Consider the following 23,643-nt stretch of genomic DNA (forward strand, 5'->3'; position numbering starts at 1 on the left):
ATTAAGTAAGAAATTTACCAGTCTCTTGCACTGTAGCGTTTCTCCTTGTTCATCACAAATGGGAAGGTGCAAGCAGTGAATCCCAGGGGTGGGGGTAAGGATGTGTTCATTATTATTATAGTTGAATAACAGACAGGACTGGAAGTTTCCCTCCATACAGAACCAGTACTCTAATCCCAGGAGTTACGTGGGAATGAACACCATAGCAACTTCCTGTGGAGGAACAGAACTCCACTTTGCAAATCGTCCTCAAGTGAGGCTCATACAGTTTTCCCCTACTGCCTCGGGAAACTTTTGTGATGCCTCTCACACTACCTGGTGTGTATTGCATGGAGCAATTTTCATGCCCTAGACATTTATGTCACAACATTCCAAGGTTTAGAACAAAGCAATACAACTGTTTCCCATGAATTGTGAAAGGAGGAATTTACCTTGATCAGAAAGGCTTACAGCTCCCGAAAGCCTAACCTTTTCCTCATGACAACAGCAGTGTGGTTCTTTTATAGGTAGTGGAAGTAATTTCACAAATTGCATTTCAACTAGCAAAGTCTGCTACAAACTGGTTTAATCCTAATCTGATTGATTAATCTCTCAAATGGAGAGAGAAATGTGCCTACCACTAGAATGTCACTAGGGCTGGCTCATGCCTTTCTGTGGTACTTAGTTGTAGGACTCCAGCCAACTTTGGTGTAGTTAAGAGCCCCAGGCCTTTGGGATTATTATTTGCATCACTGCTGTGATGAACACTGTACAAAGGAAGAGGCAGGATTACCTTTCTGTTTCCCCCTGCACCAGAACTGTTAATTTGACCAGATCAGTGAATGGAATATCCTGGTTGAGTTCTTTCTAGATACTAAATTATATCAGAGACTAATGGCGAGTCCACGCACAGCTAGCCTTCTCTTGCACTGCCCAGGCTGTGAATTGTGTGTTGTGACCTTAAGAGCACCCCAGTGCCAACTGGCATAATGTTATGAGGTGGTATGTAATACATCATTAGAAAACTAATAACACACTGATCAGTAGCATTCATGCATGACATAGGTACAGTAAACCCACAAAGGACTTTCTAGGCATGTGGTGGAAATAGGTTCTTAAAATGTATTTAGCAAGCAGTGCCTAAGCCAGGTGTGACCCAGACAAATATAGTTCCACCTGCTTGAATGGGTCTCCAGTGTATATTAAGTAAGATATGACCAAAGACAAATATTTCACATGCCCAGTAAACAAAGCCCTCATGAGATCAAGGATGCCGGGATCCTCCTGTAAACTTCCTCCTGCAAATTGCCAGGGTCAAAAATCAAAACCAAACCCAGGGTGAATAAAAAAACGAGGATTTTTTTAAAAGAATTAAAAGTGGATTGTTTTATTTAAATCCATTTTTTTAACTCAATAAAATACTAAATTTCTGATTTAAAACTGTTACAATTACATGTCATAAGGTACACATACGTTTACAGTCTTGTAAAAATGAATTTGAAGTACATCAGGAGTAGGAAGCCTGCTATGCAGGCAGGAGGATCACTAGAAGATTGAGGGCCAAAGGACCACTCAAGATAGACAAAGTCCATTGAAGAGAAGTTACATGATTTTTTGTAGCTATTTTCATATTCTTTGCAGTGACCTGCTGCAGTGAGGGATAGTCTGCAAATGCCTGAGCCGTTCTTTTTAGGCAGTAAATTTGAAGAACTGTGCAGGATTGGGGTGTCATTAGAGGTGGTGTTGGAAAAAATTGATAGAGTAATAAGTCACCAGAACAGATGGTAGAACAGATGGAAGAAACTGAAACATGAAATTGCAGAACTACTATCTGAGGAATGTAACATTGTTGAAATCAGCCTCTGCATCAGGGAACTGGAGGGTAGGTATCTCTCCCAAGTTTGTCTACTACTAAGGATGCCTAACAGGAGTCCTTTAACATCACTCTGGGCTTTATTCAGTAAATCAAGAGTAAGTCGCAACATGGGAAGAGATGTAACACTTATTTTCCTGTCATCCCATAACGGTGCAGCCATGGGGGGAATGGAGTCCTCATGTGCCTTTAATCCTACTATAGTCTGCCTGAAGTGCTACTTATGTTTTTGTAGCAGGTCAGCCTGCAGAGAGAGAGGGGTCCCTTTTGCCTGTACTTAAGACTCTGAGCCCCCATTTCTGGTAGCTTTTGTGGGCTGAAAGCCAGAAAGGCAGAATTCCCATTATACTGCAGCCTGACACAGATAGGAGGAGTAGGTTGGGTCCCTTACTATGACATTTTCTATTTACACAAAAGCAAAATATGACTGGATTGCCATTTAATTCTGGCTGGTGCGTGAAGGTCATTGTAAACCAGGAAGGCTGGGGTTACACTGGCAAGTTCTTTGGAAAGTATTTTCAAAAGTTGGGGCTCTTTCGCAAGATCCCATGGAGTGTCTACACACAGAATGTGTTCTTTCAAAAGTAAATTGAAGGAACACGGGTCTTTGTTCAGCCGCACTCTTCCGGCCCCGGACCAGAGAGAGAGCCTTCGATTGAACGAACCTTTGAAAGACTACATGTGTAGATGCTCCACGGGCCACTCTTCTGAAAAAGGAGTCCCTCCATGGTGCTGTCCAGCTGGCACGCAGAGATGCCCTGGCCAGTGCTAGTGAAGCTCTATGCTCCCTGTGTCTGGCCAGGTTTAAAGATGCAGGAACCCAGAAGTTCCATGGCAGGAAGCTGAAAGCAAGGTGCCCAGCAACATGTCCTTGGAGCTGTCCCAGAGCGGACAGGGCCACTTAGCTGCCACAATAGCTGGCAGTCAGGAGCCCCATGATCCCCAGCCCCCTCCTACCCCCCAGTGAGCCATTCAGGGGCTCACAGGGGCCCATTTGGGGCACCAAGAAGCAGGCTCCACAGTGGACAGAGTTGGAGCTCCAGGACCGCCTTGGGTTCTCACAGGACAAGGAGGTCCTGCTTGAGACCACCAGCAGATGCTGGGAGGCCCCTGTCTTTGCCTAGCTGGCCATCAGCCTGGACCCTTGGGGACACCCTGCATGCATTCAGAAACAGGTATGCTCAACAGTCAAGGAACTGAGACAGAGGCCTTTCTTTGCCCTCCCAGCTGCCCCTATTACGAGGAACTCTGGAGCCTCCTCGGGGGCAAGGACACTGCCCATTCCCTCATGGTACTGGACACCACAGTGCCTGAGCTGGAGCCTGAGACAGAGGTGGAGCTGGAGCAGGAGTAGAATTTAGAGGAGGGCTCCAGCAACGGGGTGCTGGTGATTGCCATCCCCTGCTTGGGTCAACTGAGCCAGGCACCCTTGAGCAGTGCCTTCCTGGACCTCCCTGACTGACCCTCTGGTGGGTACCTAGAGTGTTGCACACCCTGGGGTGTGAGATGGCTCCCACTTCTGCTACAGCTGCAAGCTGGCCAGCTACATGGCTGCTGGCCCCTGTCCGGGCACACCAAGCACCTGCTCTCATGGACAGCAGCGTGAGCAGCGTGCCCAGGGGTGGGATGTGAGGGGGCCAACCGCACCCAGCATGTCCCACCCATGCAGGGACCCCTCAGTGCCCAGGATCCTCCAGGGCTGCCAGGACATTGGACAGGGGGACGGGGAAGGGCTGCCCACAGGGGATGGGGAGAACAACCCCCGGGGCTGGGCTGCAGGACTGACACTCCATCTCCCTCCTTCCCCTAGAGGGAAGGAGCTGGGCGAGCCCTGTCCAGGAGCTGGGAGTCCTCCAGCAGCTGTGGAGGGGGCCAGGCCACCCCCACCACCATTGCCCTTGAGCCCATGTTGCTGCAGGCAGGACAATGGGGACACCACCACCGTGTCTACCCTCTACCAGCATAATGCCATCCTGCATGATTGGCTGGCACTGGAGTGGGCCAGCAAGGCCTGGTGTGGTGGTGGCACTGCGCACTCTCATCTAGGCCTTCGCTGACCAGCTGGACCAACATTCTGCTCCCCCCATGCTGCTGTCCTGTCTGCCCAACCTCTCCCCTGCCATCTTGCAGGAACTCAGCCACTGGTTCATGGCCACGCTGAGCCAGGCCCCCTGCTCCCTTTCCCCCGGTGCCCCCCGCCGAGCCCCACCCTCTGCACCTCTCCCCACAGTCCTGGCCCCATCCCAGCCACAATGAGGACCTCAGACAGAGCAGTAGGGGGTCCCATAGCCAATGCATCTTGCAGACCTCTACCCTCTCCAAGGACTGAGGTGCCCCAACCCATACCTCCATCCAAGTTTTGATGTCCCCTTCCTGTCCCATGCCCTCAATGTATATAGTTACCCCTGTTCAACCATATAGAGTTAGATGCACAGTTCTCACTGCACACAAGGTTTAAATGTTAAAATACTTTTTTCAATACCCCGTCCCTCGTGAATTCTGGGAGAGCAGAGAACAGTGGATAAGCAGGTGGGGGGGACCTGGTGGGGGAGTGGTGAATGGGGATGTGTAGGGGCGGTCATCGGTGTCCACAAGCAGAGGTCTTGTGCAGGGCCTTCCTGATTTACACACCATCCCTGCACACCTGCTGACAGAAGGCAGCAGCCAACAGGGCCTGAAGCACCTCCATAGCCAGGGCCAGCCTCAGCAGCCCATCTGGACAAAGCCCTTGTCCTTGTTCTCCACATTGTGGAGACCACAGCATACCCCCATGACAGCAGGCCAACCTCCAGGTGCATCAGGAGGCACCTGAACCAGCCCTTCAGGTGCCTGAACACACACTCCAACGGTAGCAGCCTGGTTCAGCTGAGTGTTAAAAACATCCTGTGTCAGCTCCAGGTGACCAGTGGGCTGCAAGGGGGAGGGAGCGTCGGCTGCCACGCAAAGGGGCATGGTGATGTCCCTGACCAGGAGTTCCTGCAGGTGTATGGAGGTCCCCTCCTCCATCCTCCGTCTGAGCCCTGAGTTCTGGAACACCCATGCATCATGGGCCCCGACTGACCAGCCCTCACAGATGTCCATAAAGTATCCTTTTGTGTCCACCAGGGCTTCAAGCACCACTGAGTGGTAGCCCTTCCTATTAATAAAATGGCCTGCACTGTGGTCCAGGGCACAGATGGTGATATGGGTCCTGTCCAGCATGCCAAACAGTTAGGGAACCCCAGCACAGTGATTCTGGTGATGGCTGTGTCCAGGTTCCCAATGTGGCCGATCTTCTGGAGGAGCAGGGCATTCATCACCTTGACAACTTGCACAGGATGGAGAGCACTTGGAGGTTGGGTAGTGAGAACTGGAGTACAGTCGAGAAAGAGGATGAAGAACAGAAGCAGAGACTAGCTAGTATAGCACCTGAGGTCTAGGGATCTGCTGAGAAATGCTCAAGAGGACAAGCTTTTCACATATTGGGAGAAGGAGATAACTGAGTTACCATGGGACCTGAAGCCCAGCCATCAAGACAGCATACCAAAATAAATCCTCTAGTTTAAATGAATCCTTGTTGAAAAAGATAATGAAGTTTTATGCCAATGATTACTTTGTACTAGAAGTCACAGTTGTGTATGTTTTCATGGCACTGGTGACCACAACAATTAATGTCAATACGTAAAAAATTAATGTTACAGTGGAATTTAGGAGTTGCTTCTCTAGGATTCTGTCCTACTTTATCATAGGAATACAAATGGCTTTGGTTAGCTGAAGGGTTTGATGGCTGATTGCTAACAGATCATCAGTTTAGGATACAGGATTTTATATTGCGACAATTATGGATGACTCTAGAGCCAAAAATGATTTTGATATTTTAGTTGCTGCTTGGGTTTCTAGTACTTTCTGCTAAGGATATATTGGGCATGTAATTTCAGCAAGAGCTGCAGTGGCTGCTGAACACTTTGGGGAAATATAAATCAGGTAATTTACTTAGGAGTCTAACTTCAGGGGGCCCTGTTTTTGATTCCTGGGGTGTGTGTGGGCAGAGGGGGATGGATAGCTTGATGATTACTACTTTGTTCATTCCCTCTGAAGCAACTGGCATTGGCCACCATTGGAAGACAGGATACTGGGCTAGATGGACCTTTCGTCTGACCCAGTATGACTGTTCCTATGGTTTTAGAGCTATACTGAGCTACACCAGCAAAGGATCTGTCACAATACTTGCCCTTGTATATGGATGAGATTTTAAAAAGCAACTTGCTCAGGGTGAGTGAAAGTTTTGTATGGGGTACTGAATTCAAGTGGGGCCAGTCTTCCTGGTCCACTGAACTGCTGTTCCTTCAATCAGAAGGCAAACAGCAGACAGGAAGGAGTATGTGGATACATGTTCACATGGATGTGTAGGAAAGAGGCAGGAAATGAATGTTTTGTGGGCAGACAGGAGAGAGAAGAATATTAGAGATGAGAGCAGCTTTGAAGGTGGGACAGAAAACAGGAAAGGTAGTACAGGAATGGTAGGAGAAGGAAGGAAACAAAGAGCAGATACTAAAGACACCAGAGATGATGATGTACACAAGTATAATCAAGAAGAGAAACAATATAAAATTTAAAATTTTATTAAACAATTGAAATGGAGTATTTTACAAGTAAAGGCAGCATACTAACTTGTTTTATTTCTTTAAAACCTAACAAGAGACATGGTGGCGCAGGTCTTTTTCCACCCTGGCTAGTTAGTTTAGTTCTTGGATCAGTAGATACAGGAAAAAAAATTCAAATCCTGCTCATCTCAATATAGTCATTGTTCCTGCTTTTTCTGGTGGGGATTTCTTCCACTGTTTCAGCATCTTGAACTGCAACATTAATGGCTTTTACATATATTTAATGACCTAAATCTGGGTCCTCTGTAACAACTGCCTTGATCATTGACGCAGACTCCCTGTAAATCTCTGGTTTATGAACAAGGTGTCTTCTGATTTTAGTAATAAATAAATAATAATAATAATAATAATAAATAATAATGATGATGATGATAAAAAAACCCTCAGGTTTCCCACGCACCAACTTTGGAAAATATCAAGAAAACTGGAGGTAGGTGCACGCAATATAGATTGAGTTTCACTCTATTTCATTTACAGAAGAGTTGTACGTGTAACATAGCAGTGATCTATTAACAACTCAATGATGCAAATTGCTGTATTAATTGAAAATTCAGGGCATTGTATTGATAAGTTTCCCTACCATATAAAATGCACACTGCAAATTTCTTGGCACTACTACAAATATGTATTATTTTTAAAACTTGAACACAATGGACTAAAAGCAATAACCATGTCAGGTGCCAATTCCCCAAATCTAATATAAGTAAATCTTACAGTAAATCAACAGGAGTTTTCCCTGTGTCAGGACTAAAGAATTAGGTGCATCAGATCTGAACCTGCTAATGGCTACTTAAGATAACATTAAAAACATTAAATACATGTAAATGTGGAAACACTAAACCAAATGTTTCTGTTAAGAGACATCAGGAAAAATGAATGGGCCAAGACTCAGAATATCAGTTGTTAACAAATAACATTCAGGCAGGTCTGTCAAACTCAAGAACACTGATCTCTATTTCCTTTGCTACTTACAAATGAAAAGATATGGCTTTTATAATTAATTTAATAGGAGACTACAGGACTATGTGGTGTCCTCCAGAGACAAGTGCAAAGTGCCTGATATAAAATATCTTTATGTTAAAAACAGTAATTAAGATTTTTCGCATCTGAACCCGTTTAATGGGAAACTATTAAAATATGTAAACAAAGTCATTTTTCACCAAGTTGCTTTAGTATTTTGTTCAAATCATGTAATTTTTCTTTAAAACATCTAGATACTGCTGTGTTGCCTTGGAAACTGGATCCTGATCCACATTTGCATTTTTTGAAGATCCATCTGTAGATCCTACAGGAGAGACTCTTACAGACCCAGTTTCAAGTTCAGCTGTGGCTAGAAAGAACAAGAACAACAAATAACCATATATGTTGTTGAATAGTTTTATAGAAATCTTTGTCATAAGTCCATCCAATTTTTGTCCATTGACAGGAATGGGCATTTTATCAGGTCCAAAGATAGCATATACATATTTTAAATCAATTCAAAGGAAACTATGAAAATGACATAAAAGGAACTTTCAAAAAGGAATAAACCAGATTTTTAAAAACTATATAAGGAATATGTTAGCCTTCGTGCTTATCGTTATGTAACAATGAGTATTTCCAGGGCTGTTGAAAATAATGGGTTAAATGCACACATCCTGTAAGCACAAAAAATTCCAATGAAGACGGTAGCATCACAACAGCTACTCCAGTGATAAATTTGGAGGAATATCAATTATATGCAGTAATACTGATTAAAATATGTGTGAGAGGGAAGTGATTTTTAAACTCTGTGTAAAATATTAAGAGGATTTACTATATCTGTATGAATCCTATTTGTGTGTTATTTGGGAATTTCAGGGAAACTGATTAAATTTGAATATCAGTAGAAACAGCAATGATGTATAAAATAACAGCTAAGTACTAATTTTGAACTACAGCATGAAATAATAAAACGATATTTAGTAATCATCAGTTTTTAAAAATGCTAACATACTCTCGCAAATTACCTTGGTCAAGTTCTTTAGTGATACTTTTTTCTAGTTCCTGCTGCATCTGTAATTAAAAATTAACAATATTTTACATATTAACAGATTAGGTTAGTGTGTTCCCCAAAAATAATGTTATATATTTAAAAACATCTACAGTGTGTACCTTTATAAATGAAAACAAAATCCTGAACAGAGATTTAGTTTTGTTTTGGACAAAATCTTGATTAACTGAGTCTTAATATTTTGACGATTGAAGAATATCAGGAGCATTGTAAAATAAACTATACTTCATAGACCAAATAGAAACATAGGGCTGGAAGGGACTTCAAGAGGTCATTAAATTCCACCTCCTGTGCTGAAGGAGGGCAAAATAAACCAGAGTACCCCGACTAACTAGAGACAATTGCTAAGTACTCACTTCTGCCCTATGAAGTGTCTTTATAAATTATAGTTAACTACTCGATTGCTCAAAGGGGTGTAAGACTCATGGCTTTTCCTCTCCTTCAGACACATGTTGTTTAATAAGCCACCCTCAACCACTTGCTGACTTATTAATGTATTTACCCCATACTAAATATTCATAGTTTAGTATTAAACATAGACAAACAAGCACAGTCAATTAATAACTGAGGGTTAAATTTGATGTTTGGATATATGACTAAACCCACAATTTAATTCAGAGATAAAAATACGTATCTAAGTTTGGCCTATTAAAAACAGAAGGCCCAGTCCTGCAGCCCAAAATGTTGCTATTGCAAGAGTAAGTTTTGCAATATTGAGTCCTTACCTGGTATAAAAAAAAATAAAGTGTCAATATTTAGCAGCTATGAAAATGTACAATGTTATCTTGCTGCAAAGCACTCAGCTCGCACTAAGAACCTTGTAAATATCTTGTGGAAAGATGCAACACTCGTCTCTTTGGCTGTGTCTACACTGTGGGGAATTGTCATGAGAAGCTATTCCAACATCTGGCTCATCTACACAGGGCCAAATGTGAGGAAAAACCCTCTGTCAAGACATCCCTTCTTCCTCATGGAATGAGGTGTACAGTATTGTCAACAGAATGCTCCCAACCAGCAGCTCTCTTCAGAGAGATCTGCAGTCCGGATGCACACTTTTCTTTTGTTGACCAAAGCCTACAGTCTAGACATAGCATTTTTGTCACACTTCTCCAATGATGGATAGGAGGATCAGAGAACAAGATCTGCACCTTTCTATTGAATGGCTTAAATTGACTAGAGGGAATGGAAAGGTGTGTTCCTGACTCAAGGGAATCAGTTATTGTCATGTTTACAATTTTGATTATAAGCTCCTCCTAAGCATTTTGTTTATGACAAGTCATGCTACTGTGTAAGTTGTTATTTATAACTTGTATTCCTGTAGCATGTGCAATAGACTTTCCTTTAAGATGGTCAATGATCTGAAGATAACATCGAAAAGACAGGACACCACAACAGCCAGCTTATAAGAAAGCATCATTTCTAAATACAGTAAACCCTTGATTTAATGGACTAATGAGGACGTGTGTGTCTGTTAGTGCCGAAGGTCTGTTAAACAGGAGGAGAGTAACAGAGAGGGAGCCGTGCTAGTCTATACACTATCAAAACAAAAAGCAGTCAAGTAGCACTTTAAAGACTAGCAAAATAGTTTATTAGGTGAGCTTTTATGGGACAGTCCCACGAAAGCTCACCTAATAAACTATTTTGCTAGTCTTTAAAGTGCTACTTGGTTGCTTTTTGTTTAAATAGGAGAGTTTACTTGTACGATTTGATATAGCACCTCCACTCCCGGCTGGGCTCCCCCAAGCCCCGTCACCCCCAAATAAAAGCCAGAGACTCACCAGAGCTGCCACTGGAGTGGCTGCAGGAGCGACCACAGCTGGGGCTGCTGCTGGAGCCACCACGTGCGCCTCCCACCAGGGGCGGGGTGCACATGAGTGCTGTCTGCCCGTGTATGGGCTGCACACTGGTGGGAGGAGCATGTGGCGGTGGCCCCAGCTGCTCTGGCAGCTTCTCCAGCAATGGCGGCTCCTCCAGATGTGGTGGCAGCGTCTCCTGGGAGTCGCTGCATTTACTTTCTTGGAGGGGGTGGCTGGTGGACATCCATTGTTCCCAATTCTGCTAAACTGAGATCCAATGAATTGAAGGTTTACTGTATGTGGAGCTGGCACTCAGCTATGACCTCATGAACAACTAGTTAATAATTTTACAAATTGCAAGGTTTACCATGCTGAGAATCAATGGAAGAATTTTAATATTGGTTAATATCTATTTTTTTCTTTACGAGACGAATTTGCTCACCAGTTTGGCATGTTGGGAAGAAAAAATGCTTTAGTAAGGATAAAAGGTAAGACAACTGGGGAAATAGGAACAAAAAAAATCTTGTAGAAAGCACAGAGTCTAACTGGCAGTGCATGAGTAACAGAGACTTAAGAATGTACATATGAGTGTTTTGTTAGATTACAGTGAGAACTGGAAGCTAATTAAGTAATATGGAAGTGGACATAACCTTCAAAAAGCTGAAATGGGTGAATTCTAAAAATTCTGTACCTTATTTGGGGAAGAAGGGAATTGGAGAAAAGGAGCTCTCAATTCCCCACACTCCAAAATACCTATGGGCAGGAAAAAGCAACAGCAAAGCCTTGGGAAGGAAGTGCCTGTCCAAGCTGAGGGGTAGAAGCTGAAGGAGCAGAAGGTTCATTATACAATATATACAGTATGGTATGTAGTATGACATTAGTCCAGACATAGTAAATGGATGGATTTTTTTCCAGGATTCAGTGGATTAGATAACTATAAGGTAGGCCAAGGCGACGGTGGTGCAGTCGGGGGGTTACAAAGAAAGAATCAGCTGGAAAATAACAACTTAAAAGATATATTCAAAAAAAAAAAAAAAGACATCCACCAAGCCCTGCAGTTTAAAGATGGTCACTATTCAAGTGGAGTATGATTCTGCACATTATGTTTTTCAGTACTCAACAGCAACATTTTAGATGTTGTAGCGTTACATATAAGTATACAAAAACATAGCAATTCTACCTTGCATGTTTAAACAATTATCTTATTCACTTTTACAAAGTATAGCAAAAATATAAGCAACATTTAAATTTGCAATATTAAGGGAATAGAGAGAACATTTGTCCTTAATTGGAATTAAAATTTCAACAATACAGACAATGTGCCCAGTACAAAGAACTGCATAATATTAAGCAATACTGACTACACACCTTGCCATGTATCTGGTTGCAGAGAAGAGAAGGGAGAAACAGACTTTTGATCAAGGAGCTGAAGAAGTAAGAATAAAAGCCATAAGTTTATAGGTCTTAGAAATCAGAACTGAAAAATGACCATATATAAATGAAGAAATTAAAAAACTTACTTAGGTTTTTGAATACTATACTACAAGAGAGCACAGAAGGGAAAAAAAAAAGATAGGAAACAACTGAAATTTAGAACTAAAGTAAGGTGATTTCCCCTATTTTCACAGATATTCTTTATAACTACACTGACAGACTTAGTGTGGTTGACAGTAAAGATCACTTGTTGGTTTTCCAAGATAAACTCTTAAAGTTCATTTTTTATTAAACAGGCTTTAAAATATTTATTAGTTTTCTGCACAGCCCCTTATTTAATGTTTATTAAAGCCTCAGACCTGCAAGGAACTCCATATGAGCATATCTTCCCTAAAGTTGCAAGGGCTTCCTGCAGGATTGTAGTCCATTGGCTAGAACCTATCCTACAGAACAGTGTGCAAGCATAGCACCCCAGACACACATTTCTCTCTACCCCTACACAACAAGCTGTGCTGTTGGGGATCTGAAGAATAAGTGGGAAGTTGAGGTGGGCTAACAAGTTTACACATACTTCCCCCCATAACTCTGTAAGTTATCTAAACTTGCAGTGGATCTCCCAAGTACTTATAGTTGTTGTATTTTTAAGAATAATACTGAACAGTTTTCATATTAAAATACATTATTTATCTGTAGTCTTGCATTTAAGGCCAACCAATACGGGGTCATTAATATGTCCATGCATTTTTGTTTCCTTTTCTAAAGGGTTTTATGTGCTCTGTTTACAGTTCAATGATATTGATGAGTATTTTATTTATTCTGGCTCAGAGTTAAGGTGGTTGTGACATGATCAAATATATTTTTTAACATATTTCATATGAATAATGAGTTTATACTTCTTATATGCCCAGCACCAGATTTATAAGGTTCTTAACTAATATCTTCTTGATTTTAAGTGCTTTGGTTTTTAGATGATGTGACCTTGTTATCTCTTCTTCTGTATAGTTAAATAAAAAGCCATTTACAGTTTTTATTTAATGGGACAGCCAAGGTCACCGAATTATTAAATCAAAGGAGTGGTTAGCATTGAACAAATAATGGCTTCTGCAGAATAATGTCTCATGTAGTTGCACCTGGCATTCTGTAGGTTGCTAAGATAGCCACAGATGAACGCACAGCATAGCCTACCTAAAGATAATGTTGGTAAAAAAGTGCCAAAAAGTTGACACATTAACTGTCAGTCTCAATGCTGAAACCTAGCTATTGTATCTTCATTACAGAATCAATTCCTAACATATTTGGACACTCTTCTTCCCTGCTAAGTCATTGAACCTCTCTGTTGTGCTTTAGCTGCTCTGTATTAAAAATGTGGTTAATAATCCTTAGCATATACATAAAACACTTGTTCATCCATACATCTCAAAGCCTTTTACAGCTAAGCTAGCATTGTCTTCAATTTACAGCTGACCTAAGCAACCACTTTTGAAATAATCTGTATGAAGGGCATGTACGAATAAGTAAGTTTTTTTAAAACCTGTGGAGGAACCGTGGAAAGTCAGAATTTTGGGAGGATTGGAGGAAGAAGCTCAATAGCAAAGAAGAGAAACACAGAGTAGCTGTAGGATTAGTCCGATCTTCCTTATTTAGTGTTAGGAGAAACCCAACTATTTGTCATGATTTCAACCATATTGGTCTATCATATGGTTCTAATCTGAGCTCTGGCACAAGCTTCCTATTATACCTTTGGGAATTAAGTTAAACTCACTATTGCTCAATTACCCCCAAAAGGAAACAGATCCATATTCATTTCCCACAGGCCAAAATGTACTTTGATCAAGGGATCCCAGGGATGTTGACAAAAAATTCTTTAAGAACATAAAAACAGCCATACTACATCAGACCAAAACCCATCTAGCTCAGTATCCTGTTTTCTGACAGTGGCCCAGAGGGAATGTACAGAACAGGCAATCATCAAGTGATCCATTTGCTATTTTTAATTCCTGGCTTCTGGCAAACAGAGGGTCAGGGTCAGGGTAATAGCCATCGGTGGACCTACCATGAATTTATCTACAGTAAAAGCTGTGTTATGCAGCACTTGGATACCCAGCACATTCTATTAACTGGCACTTGGGACAGCTGCCATGGGATGCCCCCTCCCACCCCAGGGTCAGACAGACTAACCAGAAAATTTGCTTACTGGCAAGCACTGTTCCTCAGGGACACCAGGTAATCAAGCTTCTCTTTTAGCTCTGTTTTGAACCTTTGAGTCTTGGCTTTCACCGCACCCACTGGCACAGTGTCCCACAGACTAACTGCACTGTCTGGAGAAATATTTCCTTTGATTTGTTTTAAATATGATGCCTGTTAATTTCACTTGGTCACCCTTAATTCCTGTTTTATGAGATAGTAAATAGCATTTCCTTATTCACTTTCTCTATACCAGTCATGATTTTATAGAACTTAATTATACCCCCTCTCCCCAGTCATCTCTTTTCCAAGCTGAAAACTCAAGTGTCTCTCCCTCACACAAAAGCCATTCTAATATCTTTTGGTTGTCTTTTTCTGAATCTTTTCCAATTTCAATATTTCTTTTTTGAGATGGGGTGACCACATCTGCACACAGTTTTCTAGTTGTGGGCATATCTTAGATTTATAGAGACAATATGATATTCTCTATCTTATTATCCTTCCATTTCTTAATGATTCCCAACATTCTGCTAGCATTGTAGACTGCCACAGCACACTGAGTAGATGTTTTCAGAAAAATATTCACAATTAATTTGGACAGATGACATTATTTTACACACACACACACACAGGCTTATATTTTCCAATGTGCATTACCTTGCATTTATCAACATTAAATTTCATATGACATTATTGCCTGGTCACCCCATTTTGAGATATCTTTTTCTAGCTCTTTGCAGTCTGCTTGGGACTTGACTATCTCGAGTAGTTGTTTCATCTGCAAAGTCTGCCACCTCACTGTTCAGCCCTTTTTTAGGTCATTTATGAATACACTGAATAGACTGGTTCCAGAACAGATCCCTCGGAACACCACCACTTATCCCGGTCCATTCTGAAAACTGACCGTTTATACCTAACCTTTGTTTCTTACCTTTTAACAAGTTATCAGTCTAGGAGTGGCCCTTCCTTCTTATCCTATTCCAGCTTACTTAAGAACCTTTGGTGAGGGACCTTGTCAAAGGCTTTTTGAAAATCTAATTACACTATCTCCACTGGATGCTTTATCCACATGCAGGTTAGCCCCCCTCAAAGAATTCTAGAAAATCAGGGAGGCATTATTTCCGTTCATAAAACTCACATTGACTCTTCTCCCCAAAAAGATGTCTATCTAACCTGCTCCTAAATATCTCCAGTGATGGAGATTCCACAACCTCCCTAGGTAGTTTACTCCAGTGTTTAACCACCCTGACAGTTAGTAAGTTTTTCCTAATGTCTAATCTAAACTTCCCTTTCTGCAGTTTAAGCCCATTGCTCCTTGCCTTTTCCTCAGAGGCCAAGGAGAACAATTGTAGTCCCATGCACCCTCACGTAACTCAAATTTTGTGTAAGTTGGGGGGGTGGCTTTTTTCCCCTGTGGAACACATGTTCTGCAGCCAGGGAAACAGTAGAACCACCTGCAGCTCCTTTTGAAAGGTAAGTCCTGGGGTGGGGAAGGACACAGCTGGGGAGAGTTAGGGCTGTGGGAGGGAGGTAGGAGGGTTAAGCCTGAGGTGGGTTAGGACTACAGTGAAGGCGAGGAAGTGGGGTTGAGCTGGGATACACTGCCCTGGGCCGGGGGGGGGTGAGCTGGAGTAGTGCACAGTGATGGGGAGAGAGGTGAGCTGGAGCCGTGTGCATGGGGGAGGGGTAAGCCAGAGCCCCACGGAGGGTGGAGGGGTGAGCCAGACCATGGGGGAGTTTGAGTTTGAACCAGGGCGACGGGGGACTATGGGGGGATTGAACCAGGGCTGCAAGGGGTGGGGGCTGAGCCAGGGGGAGCAGGATTTTGAGTTGCGCTTAACTCCTGTTAATGCAAATTAAGCAAAACTGGAAATTGTGCATTTAAAGGGATTACTATATAAATAAATACAGCAAATATAGTGTAAGTTTACAGTGTACAATACTGCTGTTGTTGGTAAATAAAGCAATCTGCATATATTTTTGTTTGTTTCTTAACACCTAAATCTTGTTTTTCTTTTGTGTTATGCATTGCTAGGTATAACTGTAATATCCAGCATATTTGAATATCTGGTAACCTCCTGGTCCTGGGGATGCAGGATATGAAAAAGTTTGATGTAAGATGCAGAGCTTTACCATTTAGGTGGTGGTTGGTTGCATTAGCTGGTCTCTTGTTAATCCGCAGGCTTTGAGCAAGCTCCCAGCTACATGAGGGAGGAGGGGCCAGCCTGAGCTCCCACCTCATGTGCCATTCTTGGCATGCGCGCCAGGGGTTGCTGACCCCTGTGCTAGAACATAATTGCCACACATTACAGAACCTGGTCTACAGTTCTGTGAATTAAATGTTAGACCTGGAGTTGGCACCTGAAACTGCAAGTGACTACAGAAAGAATCTATCACATAAACAAAAAGGTGACGTGGCCGAAGCACAGTGTAGAGAGCTACTTAAAAGTGCCTATCAAAGAAGTAACCAAGTGCCATGCAATAATTAAGCAGTATTGAAAATGTTCCCAAATGTATCATCACACATTTTTAGGAAGGCTGGGAATTGATGAATCCTACTGAAAAGGAAGATCCCTTAGAAAGTGCTCTAGCATGCTGTGAACCTTCAAGACTTTTGCCATTTTGTAAAACACATAAGGTACATCTACACTTGCTCCACTTTCAGAAGGGGCATGTTAATGAGGTGTTGACATGAATATGCAGTGCCTCATTAGCATCACGGTGGCCACACGTGATTCAAAAGTGCCATTTGCAGAACTCACGGCACCTATTTTAGAGGAACGGGCTTTTGAAGTCTGGGGGCATCCTTTTGAAAGGCCCCATCTACACTGACGTCGTGCATTCCGAAAGTGGCACTTTGGAATCGCGCATGGCTGCCCTTATACTAATGAGGTGCTGCATATTCATGTCAGCACCTCATTAGAATCTGCTGAACTGCATCATCAACATGTCCCTTCTGAAAGGAGAGGGTTATTGTAAATATAGCTATATTGAAATGAACTTAATCCCTACAGAAATTTGTATAAGGGATCTTCAAAACTTGTTCCTTCTTTCTGAAAACTTTCCACCAAGAATCAGAATACGAGATGACAAAAGGGTTAATTGTGTATTATCATTTGTGCAGATAGATCTGAAACATCATTCTTAATAAATACAATTGGTGGTTCTCAGAAAGCAAAAGGACTTGCATGTTTCTATTATTTTCTATTTCACAATGCAGGACCAAAAATACCCACAGATTCCTAGGTTAATTCAATGAATAACAACAAGAAGTCATCATTTGTCAGAACCTAAATTGGGGACTGAAAAGAATAAATTTAAATCCACTGCAGTGGCTCGTACTGGTTTCTATTTAGTCTCAGAGGGTTTGACAGGCTTCTTTGAAATAAAGGAGGCATAATCATGTTGGTGCTAATGATCTCTGAAGTGATCTCCAGGTTTCCAGGAGGACGTACCTCAGTCCTGTAACTGGCACTGTAGCTAGTGCTGGCACCTTTTTCTGTGCCCATGCTGGCTTATCTAGTGCCACTCCCTTGGCAAAGACTGAAATGCCCTCTCCGTGACGGAAGAATTTCTATTCTCTGTGAAGCAGTTTATCTGTGCTTGCTGGTATGTCAGTTTTCTTCTCATCCCTTCCTTTCAGGGTCATCCTGGAGTTGGGATGCTGATGAGATCACTGAAGTGTTGGGGGAATTTGTGCTAAGAATACGGAATTTGCATTGGTGCCAAAATGTTGGTCCGTGCCAGAAAATCAACATGTATACTACTGATTTTTTTAAAAAACAGTTTTATTTCCAGACTCTGTTTCATTGTTAGCCCTGGGGTGTTGTGCCTCTTTAAAAGGGTACTCACTGAAGGCAAGCCTTTGAGTTTCTTGGTGATGGATGTCTCCTAAGGTGACGTGCGACTTGTGCAATACCAGTAGCTTCAGCAACACATCTGCCAACTTGTGAGTACACAACAAGAAGAATTTCAAACTTAGTAGTAGTGAGGTCTCCCCCAGGCAGAAGAGCCACTGACTATGTCCAACAACCAGAGTAAGTCTGTCACAGGTTGGGCAGGGCTTAAACCCTGAGTTTACCATGGCAGTTTGTAGCCAGACAAAGGTCTCCCCCTTACAAGCCAGTTTTCTGCCCCTCCTGAGGTGCCTCACAAGCACACAGGGCACGGAACAGCTGCTGACAGCACAGTCTATGATGTCTCCCACAGAGGCCCAGATGTGCTAGCTCATCATGACCCTGAGAAACAGAAAGTACAGATAAAAGGCTAACAGGCCAACTGTCAATAAGGGGGCCTCAGGAAATTACCCCAGCTGGCACTGATGGATTTGATGCGTCCACACAGCCATCCCAGAAGAGAAATCTCTGCCCTTGTAAAAGAATGTCCTGTACTCCCAAAATAGCTTATCTCCTGTCTTACAAGTGCAAATTAAGTAACAATTGCCCTTGTAAAAACTGGCGTCACAAAAGACAGACCAGTACAATCTGGCACCACAGATAAGAGGATACGTGACCCAAGGGGTATAAAGATGGGCCCAGCAGCACCCTGACTCTGAGTGCATTCCCACCAACCACCTGCTGGTCGGGTCAGGTGATTGCCTCCTGAGGTCCGCAACTGGGGACGCCCAACCTCGTATTCATCTTTCCGTGGAATTGAGTGACCGATCCTGGCTTGGCTACACAGGTATCGAGAGACGCAAGGAGGGTAAGATATACCCATATTAAGGAGGGTAAGATGTACTCATATTAAGGTCTCCTTTTGGTGCGCACAGTTAAAGAATTAGAGCTCTATAGACAGATGCTGTTGCATTAAGACGTCGTGGTATTGAATTGTAATGTAACCTGTTAACACCTGTACTCTGCTAGCATATAAGAAGTAGACAATAGCCTTTTGTAACCGCACGCTTATGACTATAGCTTAATAAACTTGTAACTAGTTAAGATCTAAGCCTGACTGCTGTTACTCTTTGTCACTGCAACACAGCCGGCACAATAAAAAGAACTTTAACTGTTTGGTTACCACAGCCTGGCTGTAGGTGAGAGTGCTAAGAGCCTAGCGTAGAGTCGTGCCACCTCCACGGGGCAGACTCCTGGGGCGCCTGTCAGCCAATCCTGGTTGCCCACTGCGATGGGACAGTGTTTCCTTGCAGCTGAAGTCATGGGTGTGGAAAGGCTCTTAGTGCTACCATTGGGGCACCTGTCAGTCAATCTTGGCTGCCCGTTGCGACGGAACTCCCTGCTCTAGCAGTAAAAGACTCAGGTGTGTAGGACCCTGGGGCATCCGTCAGTCTGGCCCAGGCTGCCTGCTGCGAAGGAGCCCAGCGCTCTAGCAGTTAAAGACTCGGATGGTAACAAGGGCATAGTTGGTACCTCACCGCACATTACCCAGCCACCGGCTAACACAGTTGGAATTAGTATAGCATACAGTATGCTCATTTTTTGTTTTTTTTCTTTTAAACATTCATATTGGAAAATTAATTAAAGGTAAAAAGGATGAAGTAATATTTCTTCACTCAACTAAAGGATTAAAATAAAGCCAGAGGGAAGTTAACATGACAGACATTTCTTAAGTCCCATCTCAAATCCATGTGCAGTGAGAGAGAACTGAGGAAAAGTCACAGGCTGCACAGCCCTTTATGCTCTTACAAGGGAACAAGAGGCAGCAGAGGTCGCATGTGAAGCCCAGTCATTTTCATTACATTTTGTAAAGATTAAGATGCTCCGGGGATGTCCCAAAGGAAAATGAGATCATACTTATACTGAGCAACAGTAACACGGTCAATGTATTGGAAAGTAGTTTATTTAAGACTGAGTTTGCCCTTCCTACCTGGAAAACAAGTTCTGGATAATGAATCTGAAAGAGGATGCCTTCCTATAGGCCAGATACAAGCAATAATGTGGAGAGAGTGCCAAGTAACTGTATTTGTGTGGACAGATGGAGATGCCAGTCAGATAAACTACAGTAGCAGTCTCACCTTGGATGAGGTAAGTCTCGACAAAGCCTTCTCAGTTTGGGCCAGCTGAATCACAGAAATGAGAAGTAAAATCTGCCATCCATGTGGAAATATACTGGTGCTCTAGTAGAAGAGGCGATGACTGCGATAACTTCAGAGGGAAAATCTGAAGGGTGAAGTAAAACTCAATTGCTGCTTCCTCTCCCCATGCTACAGAAATGATACTGGTTTGTGCACAAAGGAGCCTCACTCTGAGCAGAGATATCAGTGCTAATCAGCACCAACACAAGTTCTCATGAATGCTAAAGGAAAGGGAGTTTAGCTCTGATTGACTGGGTGAAGGAAGAGTAAGAAAAACAATAGGAGAAACTAACATCAGTTTGTGATATAACATAAAAGAAATCTATTTCTGATAGTTCCATTTAGTCCTGTCTGGAACATGCTGATTCTAGTTCAGTATAATTTATTTGATCCCATTATTTTTCAGTTTTGTTTCAAGATTAGCTGGGCTATATGCAGAGATCAGCCTGACCTCCAACATCTTTCCTTTACATGCTATAAAAATGTTTCGGCTGGCAAAGTATCCAGTTTTAAATCAGGAGACTGAAGGATACTGCTGGTTGTCTGAGTATTGTCCTTGTTTTTGGTTCCCACACTTTCTGCATCTCCTTGACTTTTCAGTTTGAAGGACAGCCAGAGTGCAGTATGTTTCCTGATTTCCAGCCAAAAGTCATGATTTTGGCCCCGGCCATCTCAAACTTCAACCCAGGATCAGGGCAAGTTTGTGATAAGATCTGAGTTGGTAAATTAAATGAAACAAGGGGATCTTCACCTAATTTGGGTGTTCTTTGTGAAACTTCTAGCCAGTCTTTTTTTGGTTACAGTACTGCCCAGGGCAAACCGAGCACTCCCTCAAGAAGTGTTCTCCCAGACACTGAAGAAAAGTGGTGTGCCACTCCCTTATAGAAACTTTATTAACACATGGCATAAACTGTTTAACAGTAGATATTTTATATAGATCTAGTATGAGATTAATCAACTTTAAATCAGGAACTGATTAGAACTAACCAACTTACAACAGTATTAATACTACTTGATGTTTTAAAAACATTTTAATTGAAACTACAGCTCATCTACAAATCAACCTGATATAATTAACCATATTGCAGTACAGCTTAAACAATTTATAATTTTGGAAACTACTAAAATTGGAGCAGCCATGGATCTCCACTATATAGTAACAAATAGATCAATTAACAGCTGTTCTCACATTCTTAATGAGTCTGAGGCTTGTATTCCAAGAGTGGAGATCTGTCAAGACAATTCTTAGCCGAGGAATTATGTTTGCTGAGATTACTAATTGCCTATTAACAGTGTTCTCAAATCTCAGTACCAATTAAAAGTGAAAATAATATAAACGTAGTGGTGTGATATATGACCTCACTTCAGCAAGTAATGAATTAGCTGATGAAGAACATTTTTCTATAATTGTTTTCATTGATTAGTTAAAAATAATTTTGAATAAAGCATGTAGATACAGTATTGTAAAAATCCTTAAAGTAAGGCAAGATTAAAGTAAACCAGTAGTGAGTAGTTCACCAGTTTTGGTGCATAAAACGGCATTATTTAGTGGTGATGTGATGCATCATAAATTAGGACAAGAAATTAAATGTCCCCAGGCAGGGTCAAAGCAGGTGTATTATGAGCACATATGTACACTGTCAGGAGTGGTGTAGCAGCATATCCCTGATGCTCCCCTTTTCTGTATCTTTATATATATATATATACATATATATACATATACACACACACACACACACACACACACAAACAAAATCTAGTAAGACAAAAAAAAATCACTAACCTAAAAGTTGCCTGTGTCTTCTTTTTCTCCTTACATGTCTTTATTTTGATTTTCACTATTTCCATTTCCACTCTCTTTCCCTTCTCTGTTTCTCTTTTTCTGCTTCTTTAAAAAACACACACAACTCTTACCCCGACTAGTTTAAACTGGAACATAATTCTCTCTTTTATTTGTACCCGCTTCCCCTTTTTTTTCCTGTTATTTTCTCTGTTGCGTTTTCTCTCAGCTGCTCTTCATCCCCTCCATTCAAATCCCATTCCAACTCCTATTCTTCATTAATTGGCTGCTTCAACCCCTTTGCCTTGCAAATTTTGTTTTCCACTTTTAATCATTGCCTTCTGACATCCTGTTTACATCCCTGGTCTTTCTTACTTCTTTCTGGATCCTGCCTATCCCCTTGCTGCTTTCCTTTTTTGCCACAGTTTAGTTCTTCAACAGTAAACATGCCCCCTATTCTGCCAAAAATATATGCTCAGAATTACCTAGAGAATGTTGCCCTCATTGGATTTGCCACTGCTACTCATTACTTCATACAGTTTTTAGCCTGAAGCCATTTTCTCAAGTACAGTAGGCAGACACATTTTTAACAGGATGCTGATGAAATGGTTTCTATTGTAGAACTAAACAGAATAACTTTTTCATTAAGTGGGAAAACTTCTTAGCTCTAAGCAACGGTGTCAAGAGGTGCAGGAGAGAAAGACTGATGTGAAAGCAAAGTCTTATTGAAAGAAGGGAATAGATGGGTATTTTGTGAAGAACCCTGTATTCAGAGTATTAAATTCATCTGAGCCTTATAGCAGGAGGCCAATACATTCTTCATACAGTGAAGATCAGGCATTGAACATGAGAATCCAGGCAGAGTAAACGCTGAGCAGTTCAAGACATCCTGTGAAGCCAGTTAATGAAGAAAAAGAGAGAAGTTACCCACCTGTAGTAACGATGGTTCTTCGAGATGTGTCCCTGTGGGTGCTCCACAATAGGTGTCGGGCTCGCCCGGCGCCGCAGATTGGAAATCTTCCAGCAGTTTCTCCTGGATCGCGCATGCGCCGGCGCGTGCCGCCCCCCTGCACGCCCCTGGCCACATGCACGATCCGGTCCCCGCCAGTTCCTTGACCAACCGCCTCGGATGCTCCTGAAAAACACTAGACAGAGATCCGAAGCGGGGAGGATGGGCGGGTGGTGGAGCACCCACGGGGACACATCTCGAAGAACCATCGTTACTACAGGTGAGTAACTTCTCTGTCTTCTTCGAGTGGTCCCCATTGGTGCTCCACAATAGGTGACTACCCAGCAGTAACCCAAGTAAGGAGGTGGGTAATCAGTTTATGTGGAGCTTGCCCCCGAGAGGACTGCTGTCAACAGACGGGTATCCTCTCTGAATACCCGAGGCAGGGCATAATGCTTGGCGAAGGTGTCATAGGATGACCAGGTCACCGCTCTACAGATGTCTGTTAACGCGATGTCCTTGAAGAAGGCTGTTGACGCCGCCACCGCCCTGGTGGAGTGAGCCCTGGGCGGGGCCAGCAAAGGAGTCTTTTGAAGTTCGAAGCACATTTTTATACAGGACACAATGTGCTTTGAGATTCTCCGGGAAGAGAGACCTTCTCCTTTTGACCCAGGAGCGAGAGAGACTAGAAGCCTGTCCGTTTTCCAGAAGGACTTAGTTCTGTCTGTGTAGAAGGCCAACGCCCTCCTCGCATCTAGGAGATGCAGGCGTGCCTCCTTGCCGGAGCTGTGAGGCTTCGGGTAAAAACGAGGGTAAAACTATTGGCTCGTTAAGATTGGACTCCGGAGAGACTTTTGGAACAAAGGCTGAGTGCAGCCTTAAGGTTACCACCTCCTTTGAGAATACTGTGCAGTGCGGCGTTGCCATCGCTGCCGCGAG

General features: G+C 42.7%; 1 protein-coding gene across 8 annotated transcripts in view; it reads right to left on the reverse strand.

Moving 5' to 3' along the window:
* Positions 1-6,478: 6,478 nt before the first annotated feature.
* The window catches only part of ANKRD26 (ankyrin repeat domain containing 26), a 161,797-nt gene continuing 144,632 nt past the window's right edge, over positions 6,479-23,643 (reverse strand). For 7 of the 8 annotated variants that reach the window (XM_075015007.1, XM_075014997.1, XM_075015014.1 and 4 more), the window contains 2 exons: positions 8,484-8,529; positions 6,479-7,825 (listed from right to left, as the gene is read on the reverse strand). In XM_075015007.1, coding sequence (XP_074871108.1) covers positions 7,677-7,825; positions 8,484-8,529 — 195 coding nt within the window. In that variant the 3' untranslated portion in view covers positions 6,479-7,676. Of the gene's footprint in view, positions 7,826-8,483; positions 8,530-11,691; positions 11,750-23,643 lie in introns of all 8 variants that reach the window. The other variant, XM_075015020.1, reaches the window with a different exon arrangement.

Source organism: Carettochelys insculpta, chromosome 1 (genome assembly GCF_033958435.1).
Source record: "Carettochelys insculpta isolate YL-2023 chromosome 1, ASM3395843v1, whole genome shotgun sequence".
NCBI classification, from domain to species: Eukaryota; Metazoa; Chordata; order Testudines; family Carettochelyidae; genus Carettochelys; species Carettochelys insculpta.